This window comes from Rhinoraja longicauda, chromosome 33, assembly GCF_053455715.1.
Source record: "Rhinoraja longicauda isolate Sanriku21f chromosome 33, sRhiLon1.1, whole genome shotgun sequence".
NCBI lineage: Eukaryota > Metazoa > Chordata > Chondrichthyes > Rajiformes > Arhynchobatidae > Rhinoraja > Rhinoraja longicauda.
In genome coordinates this window covers 25085457-25099418 of record NC_135985.1, presented here as the reverse complement: position 1 = coordinate 25099418, position 13962 = coordinate 25085457, and the positions used below count along the sequence as shown (strand labels likewise).

The window sequence follows — 13962 nt, the reverse complement described above, 5'->3', positions numbered from 1 at the left end:
ACAATTCATATTCTGACACCAACCGTTTCTTCGAAAATCAAACATTAATTTAGCCAAATATTTAAATCGTTTGACTGACAGTCAAACGACTGACTCCAACTCTTCAGTCAACTCACTGCCAACCAAAAGTATCAATGTGTAGGAAGGAACTGCAAATGCTGGTTTAAACGAATATTGACACAGAATGCTGGAGTAACATCGGGACAGGCAGTATCTCTGGATAGAAGGAAAGGGTGACTTTTCGGGTTGAGACCCTTCTTCAGACTGCCTGTCCTGCTGAGTTACTCCAGCATTTTGTGTCTATTAAAAGCATCTATGGTTGTTCACACCCCTATTTTAATTATAAGACCACAGCTGATTGGAAAGTGTGAAGCAATAACTTTAATACAGTAACTGAATTGCAACTGTGAGAATTGCATTCCATTGCATTTTAGCACTTTTGTAAATATAAAAGGAAATTAAATTGTCATCTATTCATAAAAGTTCTCATTAGCAATTCTTATGTTTGTCCGCGCATACTTTTGGACAAAAAAATAAAGGAATAGATTTATGATAAACTGATAATTCCATGCCTAATTTATATTTATCTTTCAATAAAGTGAAATTGTGCATTATATCTTGTGGACAAATAACCTCTATTTTAAGCAATCATTAGTTTGTTTTATAAACTATAAAAGATGTTGAAATGATGCACAGAGGATCATGTGACTCAGCAGCCCAACAAGCACATGCAGGCAGAAGGTGCTGCTGCACTGAATGGAGCTTTGTGTTTAGACAAGAAGCAATAACTTAAAGTTTCACAACTTTAATATATGCCTTCACTTCTCAAAGCTTTAGTGAGGGGGCACTACAATCACTGATCTACTGTCTATGACTACTATGTAACAAAAAATCTTTTCATTGTACCTCAGTACACGTGACAATAATAAACTATACTAACCCTGTAACTTGATAACAAGGGCGAATCATGAATGCAGAAGTCAGTTCAGTGTCAAATGTGCAATCGTAGTGCGTTGATAATAATAACATTGGGCAGGAATATAAAGAATCAAATGGCCTTTGTCTATTTACAGGTGATTTAGAAGGGGAAGACGATTTAACATTTCAGGTAGTGTTTTGCTTGTGTATTATTTATGTTGTAAAATTCATATTTTTGTGTTATTTATAGTTTTCTACCTCCAATGCCAGGACAAGAGAGCTCTTTACGCTGGGAGGGCAAGAAGTATGAAGATCTGCATATAGTGCATGTTAAGGCCACTTATAATAAGTAAGTCAAGAATGTTTTATTGTCGTACGTCCCAGATAGAACAACGAAATTCTTACTTGCAGCAGCACAACAGAATATGTTAACATAGTACTCTGTAAACAATATAATAAACAAGAAAAAAATAGTTCAGGCAAGTATACACACATACACACACTTCGCATGACTGTACACATGTACAGTCGATGATAATTTATGAATAATGGAGGACTTTCTAAACTTGTAACATTATTAAAAGCGTTGTTGCTCTGGGTTAAGAAAGAAAAGAACAGTAGTTGGGATTGCTGTTGCTTTCCATTGATTCGTGCTTAAAAATGCATACAAGTCAAGTCAAGTCAATTTTATTTGTATAGCACATTTAAAAACAACCCACGTTGACCAAAATACAGATTATTATCTCAATGGTGTCAGATTAGGTAGAGGGGAAGTGCAACGAGACCTGCGTGTCCTTGTACACCAGTCACTAAAAGTAAGCATGCAGGTACAGCAGGCAGTGAAGAAAGCTATTGGCATGTTGGCCTTCATAATGAGAGGATTTGAGTATAGGAGTAAAGAGGTCCTTCTGCAGTTGTATAGGGCCCTGGTGAGACCACATCTGGAGTATTGTGTGCAGTTTTGGTCTCCTAATTTAAGGAAGGACGTCCTTCCTATTGAGGCAGTGCAGCGTAGGTTCACGTGGTTAATCCCTGGGATAGTGGGACTGTCATATGAGGAAAGATTGGAAAGAAAGGGCTTGTATTCACTGGAGTTTAGAAGGATGAGAGGGGATCTTTTCGAGAGGCATATATTTATGAAAGGACTGGACAAGTTAGATGCAGGAAAAATGTTCCCAATGTTGGGGGAGTCCAGAACCAGGAGCCACAGTCTAAGAATAAAGGGGAGGCCATTTAAAATTGAGGTGAGAAAAAACTTTTTCACCCAGAGAGTTGTGAATTTGTGGAATTCTCTGCCACAGAAGGCAGTGGAGGCCATTACACTGGATGAATTTAAAAGAGAGTTACATGGAGATCTAGGGGCTAGTGGAATCATGGGATATGGAGAGAAGGCAGGCACAGGTTACTGATTGTGGATGATCAGCCATGATCACAATGAATGGCGGTGCTGGCTCAAAGGGCCAAATGGCCTCCTCCGGCACCTATTTTCTATGTTTCTACATATTACTGAGAATAGTATTGTGCTTGGCTTTAGTGCGAATCATAATCAAATCTTCAGGACGCTTGTTGCCCATGTGGACTTTGGAAAGACAATAGGTGCAGGAGTAGGCCATTCGGCCCTTCGAGCCAGCACCGCCATTCAATGTGATCATGGCTGATCATTCACAATCAGTACCCCGTTCCTGCCCTCTCCCCATACCCCCTGACTCCGCTATCTTTAAGAGCTCTATCTAGCTCTCTTGAAAGCATCCAGAGCATTGGCCTCCACTGCCTTCTGAGGCAGAGAATTCCAGGGTCATTGGCAAAGCACATGTCCTTAGGAGTGAAGTTTGATGAGTCAGGCTGGTGAGAGGAATAGAACTGGCAGTAAAATATCAGTACTGCACATAAACCTTTAAAGTGAGGTTGTCTTATAAGCATTTAATAAGATTCTGTGTGGCAGGCTGCTCTGGAAGGTTAGATTGCTTTGGACCCAGAGAGAGCTAGCTGACTGGATAGAGAATTGCCTTCAAGGAAGGACACAGCGGGTGATAGTGGAAGGTTGGATTTCGGAATGGAGGCCTGTGACTGGTCGTGTGTCTCAGGGATCGATGCTGGGTCCATTGTTGTTTGTAGTTTATATCAACTATTTGGATGAGAATGTACACGGCATGATTAGTAAGTTTGCGAATGACACAAAAGTAGGTGGCATCGTAGATAGTGAAGATGGTTATGCAAAATTGAAGCAGGATTTTGATCAGTTGGGCAAGTAGGCTGAGGAATAGTTGATGGAATTTAATATAAATAACTGCGAGACCTTGTATTTTGGGAAGTCAAACCAGGGTAGGACCTCGTGGTGAATGGCAGGACTCTGAGGAGTGTTGTGGAGGTGAGGGATCTAGAAATGCAGGTACATAGTTTCTTGAAAGTGGTGTCAAAGGTAGATGGGGGTGGTCAAGAAGGCTTTTGGCACACTCGGAACATTGGCCTTCATCAGTCGGAGTATTGAGTATAGAAGTTGGGATATTATGTTACAGTTGTACAAGACATTGGTGAGACCACGTTTGCAGTATTTTGTTCAATTTTGGTCAGCCTGTTATTAAAAAAGATGTCACTAAGTTGGAAAAGGTGCAGAGAAGATTTACGAGGATGTTGCCAGGATTTGAGGGCCTGAACTATAAGGAGAGGTTGGGCAGGCTAGGACTTGGAGCGCAGGAGGATGAGGGGGGATTTATAGAGGTGTATAAGATCATGAGGGGAATGGATAGGGTAAATGCACAGAGTAAATTTACCCAGAGTTGGGGAATCAAAAACCAGATTTAAGGAAAGAGGGGAAAGATTTAAAGGGAACCTTGGGGAAGTTGCCAGAGGAGGTAATTGAGGCATGTCCTATCATGATATTTGAAAGATATTTAGACGGGTACACGGATAGGAAAGGGTTGGAAACGGTGTGGGCCAAAAGCAGGCAGGTGGGACTACAGTAGATGGGACCACATCTTGGTCGGTGTGGGCAAGTTGGGCCAAAGGGCCTGTTTCCATGCTGTATGACTCTCTCTAAGTGCACTAAGTATCTATTGTGCCTCAAAAACAGCATCTTCCATTTAAATAGAACTTTTAAAATGTCAAAAGCTGCACAAATGTAATTAAACAACAGTAATACTGAGCCATAATAGAATGAAGAACAACATTTAATCAATAATTAATTACGAGACAGTCAATGCGGACTGCAGTACATATCCGAATTCCACTTTCTCCTTAATCCCACCTTCTCTGCACTTTGATTTCTTCTACCACTAGTTCAGTATTATTAACTTCCATAGTCTATCTGCCTCTGATACTCCTACACTCACCTATTCTTGTTCACTTCCAGGTACTCTTCCATTAACTGGCTTTTAGGATTGGCACCTCACTCAAACGTTTCCTCTCCATGTTCTGTCCCCTCGCTTCCATCCAACACTCCCAGGTTGGAGATTACCTTTGCTGGCTGAAATGATGGTCACATCACCTCAGTGAGCAGATCTGCCAGTAATATTTAGGGCGGCACAGTGGTGCAACTCATGGGGCTGCTGCCTCACAGCGCCAGAGACCCGGGTTCCATCTTTACCTCAGGTACTAAGTGTTTGAATTTTCACATTCTCCCTGTGACCGTTTGGATGACCTCTGGGCTGGGTGCTCTGGTTTTCTCCCACATCCCAAAGACATGTAATTGGCCGCTGTAAAATTGCCTCAAGTGTGTAGGGAGTGGATAATATGGATCTAGTGTGAAAGGTTGATCGATGAATGGCGTGGACTCGGTGGGCTGAAGGGCCTGTTTCCATGCTGTATCTCTAAACTCAACTAAAACATTTGCAGCACTGAACTAGTTTGATTCAAGATTCAAGATATCTTTATTTGTCATCCAAAAAACAAGTTTTTTGGACGAAATTTAGTCACCCACAGTCCAATAATAAAAGCAATAAAACAAGCAAATTACACAACCCCAACCAACACACAAAAAAAAGAAACATCCATCACAGTGAGTCTCCTCCAGTCCCCTCCTCACTGTGATGGAAGGCCAGAATGTCTTTTCCCTTCCCCTGCCGTCTTCTCCCGCGGTCAGGCTGGTGTCGTTGCCACGTTCCAGGCCGCGCCGGACGGTGAAAGGTTCGCAGCGGGCCGACCCAAGCCCCGCGATCCGGGGCGGGCGAACACACTGTCGCTGGCTCCCGACATTGAAGCCCCCGCCCAACAGAGAAAAATCCCGTGGCCTATTTCAGGCCGCGCCGGACGGTGATACTAGTCTTATCCAAGGAGGTCCTGTTGTGAGACTTGCAGCAACTAGAAGCTCCACAATGTGGTAGTGACAGAGGGGAACGATCTTTGTGCACTAAGCTATATTTGGCATGAGATTATGCATCAGAGGTTATTCACTTTGGAAGTAAGAATAGAAAGGCAGATTATTATCTGAATGGTGTCAAGTTAGGAAGAGGGGATGTTCAACGAGATCTGGGTGTCCTAGTGCATCAGTCACTGAAAGGAAGCATGCAGGTACAGCAGGCAGTGAAGAAAGCCAATGGAATGTTGGCCTTCATAACAAGAGGAGTTGAGTATAGGAGCAAAGAGGTCCTTCTACAGTTGTACCGGGCACTGGTGAGACCGCACCTGGAGTACTGTGTGCAGTTTTGGTCTCCAAATTTGAGGAAGGATATTCTTGCTATTGAGGGCGTGCAGCGTAGGTTCACTAGGTTAATTCCCGGAATGGCGGGACTGTCGTATGTTGAAAGGCTGGAGCAATTAGGCTTGTATACACTGGCGAAGATGGCGGCGCTGCCCTAGCAGCTGCGGCTTACCTGCAGTCCATTTGTCTTTGTGTTTTTTGTTGTTTTTGTTGTCTTAATTGTAGTTGTGATGTGGTGTTTTGGTGTTTTTGTACTGTGTGTGGGTGTGGGGGGGGAGGGGGGGAACTGTAACATTGTAAATATGTATCCCTTCCGAACGGAGACCCGACCTTTGTTTTCTGGGCCGTGTCTCCGTTCCTGCTGCGGCCTACCATCGGCCCAACTCCTGGAGCTGGCGGCCTCCAGGGCTCTGGTTCGCAGAGCCCGCGGACCAGACTCACCATCAGCGGAGCCGGCCGTTCTCGGAGGCTGCGGGAGCGGCTGCGACTCGCCTTAGGCTCGGGCCGCCTGGATGCCGACATCGGGAGCTCCGGCAGCGGCAGCGTGTTCGCCCGCCCCGGATCGCAGGGCTTGGGTCGGCCCGCCGCGGATATTTCACCGTCCGCGCGGCCTGAAATAGGCCACGGAATTTTCTCTGCTCGGCGGGGCTTCAATGTCGGGAGCCCCGACCGCCCCGACTTACAGCGGGGCTTGGGTCGGCCCGTTGCGGACATTTCACCGTCCGGCGCAGCCTGGAACATGGCAACGACAACAGCCTGACCGCAGGAGAAGACGGCAGGGGAAGAGAAAAATACATTCTGGCCTTCCATCACAGTGAGGAGGGGACTGGAGAAGACTCACTGTGATGGATGTTTCTTTTTGGGGGGTTTTGTGTTGGTTGGGGTTGTGTAATTTGCTTATTTTATTGCTCTTATTGTTGGACTGTGGGTGACGAAATTTCGTCCAAAAAACTTGTTTTTTGGATGACAAATAAAGATATCTTGAATCTTGAATCTTGAATCTTGAATCTTGAATTTAGAAGGATGAGGGGGGATCTTATTGAAACATATAAGATAATTAGGGGATTGGACACATTAGAGGCAGGAAACATGTTCCCAATGTTGGGGGAGTCCAGAACAAGGGGCCACAGTTTAAGAATAAGGGGTAGGCCATTTAGAACGGAGATGAGGAAGAACTTTTTCAGTCAGAGAGTGGTGAAGGTGTGGAATTCTCTGCCTCAGAAGGCAGTGGAGGCCAGTTCGTTGGATGCTTTCAAGAGAGAGCTGGATAGAGCTCTTAAGGATAGCGGAGTGAGGGGGTATGGGGAGAAGGCAGGAACGGGGTACTGATTGGGAGTGATCAGCCATGATCGCATTGAATGGCGGTGCTGGCTCGAAGGGTTGAATGTCCTACTCCTGCACCTATTGTCTATTGTCTATTGTCTATCAGCACTTAACTTTCTTCATGCCATTTAAAATAAATTTGTGGTAACTACAATGGTTAAGCATTTTCCACTGATTGTTTTCTCACCCTTTTCCATCTCTTACACACTGTTGCATTTTTCTTTTTTTTTTTTATTTTTTTTTTTTTAAAAGTACGGTAAATTACAATAATACAACAGATATATCTTAATACATTTTTTATACCGCTTCCTTTTTTTGAGCTTTAAGAAAAAGATAGAAGTAAAGAAGTAAAGAAAGAAAGTGCGCAAGAGTCGTGAAGTGCAAGAGAGTGTTGGGAAAAGAAAGCCCCTTGGAAAAGAAGTTAGAGAAGAAAGTAAAGTAAGAAAGTAGACCCTAGAAAAGAAAGAAAAAAAAAAAGTAGAAACAATCGCTCTATTATAACATTAAACTCCGCAGGAAGGGGACTACCAACCAAGTCTGTTTTGTTGTTTTACCTCCCGTTACCAGGTCCTGATACCATTTATTTATTTATTTCTTTGTAAAATTACTATTGCACCTCATACTTGTAATAGGTCCAGAAACGTAGACCATGTCTTTTGGAATTGGTCTGCTTTACCTGCTAAGAGGAATCTCATCTCTTCCAAATGTAGTGTTTCAAACATATTTGATATCCACATTTTTATTGTTGGTGTGGGCGCATTTTTCCAGAATTTCAGTATGAGCTTTTTTCCCATTATTAGCCCGTAATTAAATAAATTCTTCTGAAACACGTTTAATTCAGGGTTACCTTCCGATATTCCAAAAATGATCCATTCTGGTTTTGGTACCAGTTTTATTTTGATTAATTTTGAAAAAATATCAAATATTTCATACCAGAATTTTTGGATTTTTGTACAAAAAACAAAAGAATGCGCTATAGTAGCTTCTTGACACAGACATTTATCACAAATTGGTGAAACATTCGGGAAGATTTTATTTAATTTAGTTTTTGAATAATATAATCTATGTAATGTTTTGAATTGGATGAGCGTATGTCGTACGTTGATCGAACATTTATGCACCTGTAGTAAATGATTATCCCAACTCTCTTTTGAAATTTTTATAGCTAATTCTTGTTCCCAGTCTCTTCTAATTCCATCTGTTGTGGGTATTGCTATGTTTAAAATGATATTATATAAATACGATATTAGATTAGCTGATTCCGCCTTTGTCTTCATTGCTTCATCCAGTAAGTCGGAAGGCATATTATAATAATCTTTTGTATATTTTTTCAGATAATCACGAATTTGAAGATATTTAAAATATTGGTTATTTTTCAAATTATATTTCAGTTGTATTTGTTGAAATGATAGTAATTTTCCCAATTCATACACTGTTGCATTTTTCTAAGCACACACATTCAGGTGACCGACCACAACGGACAGAGCATGGTGCGGACTTCATGTGGTACCGAAGGGTTTAAGAATACGAAGAAGGGCACCCCGATTGCTGCTCAGACAGCCGCCATTTCAGCCGCAGCGGTAAAGCAATGCTCTCCCCCCCCCCCCCCAATGTACATATTTAACTCATTTTTACAATGGATGGTTGCAATCTTTCATTGCTGCATCTGAGAAACTGTGCTTCTGACCTTTTTTATCAGATCCGCTAGTCCTTGGGGGCTGATAATTACTGTCAGTTTGCTCCCTCTGACGTCTCGGTGGAGCCGGATGCCTTTTGATTGCTAATTTGACCACGCTGTCTGCAGCCACTCCTCTGTTTAGCGCTACACATGCTCTCGCCTTCCGAGCATGACGTGAATCGCATTGCTCGTACACATTGCAGATTCTGATTGTGTCCAACAACCAGCACTTAGGACGTTGTAGACAGGAGCTATTCAAGCATGGACTAAGCCCCCAGTTCTACCGCACAGGACATTATATATCAAAACTGGCAGTAACAAAAAATATTGTACAACAATCGAGTTACTTGTACTCCCTTAATTTATCTTGTGACAATAAAATAAACAAGATAACAAACAAGAAGAACAAGATGACAAAAAAACAACTTAGAGCTCACGGAATCAAGGGAGATGGGGGAAAACCAGGAACGGGGTACTGATTTTGGATGCTCAGCCATGATCATATTGAATGCCAGTGCTGTCTCTAAGGGCCGAATGGCCTACTCCTGCACCTATTTTCTGTGTTTCCTTAAGTCCAAGATTCACCAAACTGTCTTCAGAGACATAATTACACTGTAATTTTAAATATTGTCGTTTTAGCTGCAGACTCCGATCAGATATGACAGATTTGCATTCTGCTGGTTGTATGGGTTCTACGTTAAATGTGTTTTGGCAGCATCAGTTTAATTGATAGTAATTGGAAAGGAATAGGAAAGGATCATAAGAAATAGGAGCAGAATTAGGCAATTCGACCCAGCAAGTCTGCTCCATCATTCAATCATGGCTGATCTATCTTACCCTCTCAACCCCATTCTCCTGCCTTCTCCCGTAACCCCTGGCACCCATACTAATCAAAAATCCTGATTACAAATTTAGAAAGGCCACAAAAATGGCCGTACCTGTGACCATGTGGATTTCCTCCTGGTGCCCCAAATTCCTCCCACATCCCAAAGGAACAGCTTTGGGAAGTCCGATTCACTTCTACCCCATTGTGGACGTTGGACTTTGTCAATGGAACTGATGCGCTACAATGCTGAGAACTACAGTGCCCTCCATAATGTTTGGGACAAAGACCCATCATCTATTTATTTGCCCCTGTATTCCACAATTTGAGATTTGTAATAGAAAAAATCACACGTGGTTAAAGTGCGCATTGTCAGATTTTATTAAAGGGTGTTTTTATACATTTTGGTTTCACCATGTAGAAATTTTTAGCAGTTTTTTTACATAGTCCCCCCATTTCAGGGCACCATAATGTTTGGGACACATGGCTTCACAGGCATTTGTAATTGCTCAGGTGTGTTTAATTGCCTCTTTAATGCAGGTATAAGAGAGCTCTCAACACCTAGTCTTTCCTCCAGTCTTTCCATCACCATTGGAAACTTTTATTGTTGTTTATATGAGAAGACACCCAGCAACTGGTGATGTCCATGAATCGCAGACTTCAAGCAGTCATTGCATGCAAAGGATATGCAACAAAATACTAAACATGACATTGCTGTGTCCCAAACATTATGATGCCCTGAAATGGGGAGACACTTTATAAACACTGCTGTAATTTCTACATGGTGAAACCAAAATGTATGAAAATGGCCTTTATTAAAATCTGATAATGTGCACTTTAACCACATGTAATTTTTTCTATTACAAATCTCAAATTGTGGAGTACAGAGGCAAATAAATAAATGATGGGTCCTTGTCCCAAACATTATGGAGGGCACTGTATATTCTGCACTCTTCCCATTTACTCTATCTATTGTACTTGAGTTTGACTTGATTGTATTTATCTCTGGTATTATCCAATCTGTTTGGAAATAGAAACATAGAAATTAGGTGCAGGAGGAGGCCATTCGGCCCTTTGAGCCAGCACCGCCATTCTTTGTGATCATGGCTGATCGTCCACAATCAATAACCCGTGCCTACCTTCGCCCCATGTCCCTTGATTCCACTAGCTCCTAGAGCTCTGTCTAACTCTCTCTTAAATCCATCCAGTGATTTGACCTCCACTGCCCTCTGGGGCAGAGAATTCCACAAATTCACAACTCTCTGGGTGAAAAAGTTCCTTCTCACCTCCGTTTTAAATAGCCTCCCCTTTATTCTAAGACTGGCCCCTGGTTCTGGACTCCCCCAACATTGGGAACATTTTTCCTGCATCTAACTTGTTCAGTCCTTTTATAATTTAATATGTTTCTATAAGATCCTCTCTCATCCTTCAATGCAAAACAAAACCTTTCACTGTACACTTGACAATAATGTCGCATCTAAACCGAAAGATTTGCCGTTTATAGGTTAATTTGTCTCTGTGTAAAAAAAGTAATCCCCCAGTGTGTGGGGAAGTTTATGTCAAATTGGAGTAACATGCAACTCGTGCCAACGGGTGATCGATGATTGGCATGAAATCGGTGGACTAAAGGGCCTGTTTCCATGCTGTATCTCTAAACTAAATCAAAATGTGGTGTTAGTGACATACAGATTGCTGTATGGGTTTTTTTCCTGGTTCTGCCTCATTGTTATTATAGGAGCGATAGTTGCTGCAATAGTTGGGGTTCTTGATTGAATGTTGTTGAGGGAATGTTACTGTGGATTGAACACATTCTCTGCTTCACCGGGAAGCACTCATTGCTGGTCGTGGCTCCAATCTAAGAATTAATGTCCCCTGCCCTGAAGTACATGTAAATTCATCAATAACATTTGCCCTTTCCCCTGCGAGAATCTGCAAATATTCCACACAATATCCTCTTCAGACTGCAAACAATAATCCTCATTCAGTTTCCTGATTGATAGCAGGTTGGATCTCAGCAATAATTAGTGTTATCTGCCAGCACATCCATGCATTATACTTTTGCATCATTGGTTTTGTCCAGAGGGAAATATTAAACTATTGATTAGAAACATTGCTAATGTTTTCACTTCTGTGTTTAAGAAGCAGAAAACCTGAGAGTGGCACAATTTATCATACTTGTTTCCAAAGCTTGATATGCCAAATCTGTTTTCTGGGCCCTGTTTGGTGGAGCTGATGTTAGTATAATAATCTAAACAGAAATTGTGAGAATGTGGAGCTGAACTTCAGATATTGGAATGAGGGGTGGGCAGTGTAATGCTTTGGGTAACCCGAGTGCCAACATATGAAGATCGGGATGTAGAAACTAGGAACTGCAGGTGCTGCTTTACCAAGGAAAGCCACGAAACGCTGGAGTAACTCAGAGGGTCAGGCAGCATCTTGATGGACCTGAGTTACCATCAACCTCTTTGGAGACACTCTGACCATCTTTAATTGGATTTTACTGGACTTTTATCTTGCACTCAATATTATTCCCTTTTCCCTTTGATCTGTACACTGTAGACGGCTCAATTGAAATCATGTATGGTCTTTCCGCTAACTAGTTAGCACACAACAAAAAGCTTTTCACTGCATTTCGGTACACGTGACAATAAACTAAACTCGATATTCCTGGAGAATATGGATAGGTGACGTTTTGGGTCAGGATCCTTCTTCAGACTGATTGCAGGCATGGGGCGGGGGGGGCAAGCATAGACTGCATCCGGTGTTCTTGATGTGACTTCCTGTACATCAGCGAGACCAAGTGTAGTCACGGCAACAGTTTTGTCAAAGACGTGCTCAGTCCGCTAAGGCTTACGGGAACTCCCGGTTGCTCACCATTTTAACTCCCCTTCCCATACTGTCCCGGTCCTCCATTGCCAGAATGAGGCCTTACCCAAACTGTAGGAACAACACCTCATATTCTGCCTGGGTAGCAAACAACCAAATGGAATGAACATTGAATTCTGAAACTTTATGTAACCTCTACAAACCCCCCCCCCCCCCTCCCCTCCCCTGAACCCTGGATAACTTTGCACCTATCGCTCCCCTCCTCTCCCCCTAAACAATTTACAACTCGTCAATCCTCGAGCTTCACAATTCGCAACTCTCTTGCCTCACACCTTGTGTGTGTTCATCCCTGGCCTTGGTAACCCCCCCCCCCCCTTGCCTTTGTTAACCTATGACGTGCTTTGCTTTGTCCGGCCCCTCCACTATTCTAGCATTCTTTCCCTCTACCCCTGCAATCAGTCTGAACAAGGGTCCCTACCCATGTCACCTGTCCATGTTCTCCACGGATGCTGCCTGAGTCGATGTGTTACTCCAGCATTTTGAGTCAGCGTAAAGATCACTTGGTTCGAGTTTCTGGACATGGTGATGTTGAACAATGCAATGCTATTACTGACTAAACAAAAAAATTGTGGAAACGGAAGCATTGGTCTTTCTTGCTTTGTCCCAGAGAGCAAACATTCATTCGTTAAGTAAGTTAAAATAGGTGCTTTTCAAACTGTCATTAGTAATAATCAAAATTATATTGGAGGAATATTATTGACTTTGGGAGCTGTTTTCTTTAAATCTGTTTTAAACTTTTGTTGCATTTAAAGAAGGCTGCAAATTTTTCCTCTAGTCAATCTGTTAAAATGCTTTTGATTGGATTGAATTGATTGCAGGGAACAGGCCTTTCGGCCCACACTAATTCTGTGTTATCCCACTTTCGCATCCACCTCCTACACACACAGCAATTTACGGAATCCAATTAACCTACAAACCTGAGGTGTGGGAGGAAGCTGGAGCACCTGGAGGTAACCCACTCAGTAACTTGACACAGATAACATCCCAGATGAAGTTTGAACCGAGTCCGGCACTGTGAGTTAGAAACTCTACCGGCTGCACCACTGTGCCACAAGTGTGCCACTGTGCCGCCCCTTTGTTGGGTAGAGCATAGAACAGTGCAGAATCTAAAGGCTCTGTTTTCTAGCAATGTATTAGTTTTCCTTTCACTCCATTCCTGTTCTATCAGATTCTCCACCCTTGTCAGCCTTGACTGACGTTCTTTGTACATCTGTTGAGATGGGAGGTGTATTTGCCCATCGGGTCCTTTAAAACAAAAGGTGGCTTAATTTGCACTGATGCCTAGAATATGCACCTCACAAATCCGGCATGGTGGTGCAGTGGTAGAGTTGCTGCCTCACAGCGCCAGAGACCCGGGTTTGATCCTGACTCCGGGTGCTGTCTGTACGAAGTTTTACGGTCTCCCCGTGACTGCGTGGGTTTTCTCCAGGTGCTCCAGTTTCCTCCCACACTCCAAAGACGTGCAGGTTTGCAGGTTAATTGACTTTGGTAAAAATTATAAATCGTCCCTAGTGTGTAGGATAGTGCTAGTGTACGGGGTGATCGCTTGTCGGCACGGACCCGGTGGGCTGAAGGGCCTGTTTCCGCGTTGTATCTCTAAACTAAAGCCCTAACTCGCTGCAAAGTTAAGGCTACTTTGAATAATTATTCGAAGCTTAACCCTGCAGAATTTATCTGTGATGAGGAGCAGCAAGGAAA

The 13962-nt window shown here is 42.8% G+C and overlaps 1 protein-coding gene across 1 annotated transcript in view; it reads left to right on the top strand.

Annotated features, from left to right (window-relative positions):
* mrps11 (mitochondrial ribosomal protein S11) overlaps nucleotides 1-13962 on the top strand; it is a 35392-nt gene that overhangs the window by 8335 nt on the left and 13095 nt on the right. The window contains exons 3-4 of the mRNA XM_078427336.1: nucleotides 1169-1267; nucleotides 8328-8457. Coding sequence (XP_078283462.1) covers nucleotides 1169-1267; nucleotides 8328-8457 — 229 coding nt within the window. The remainder of the gene's footprint in view (nucleotides 1-1168; nucleotides 1268-8327; nucleotides 8458-13962) is intronic.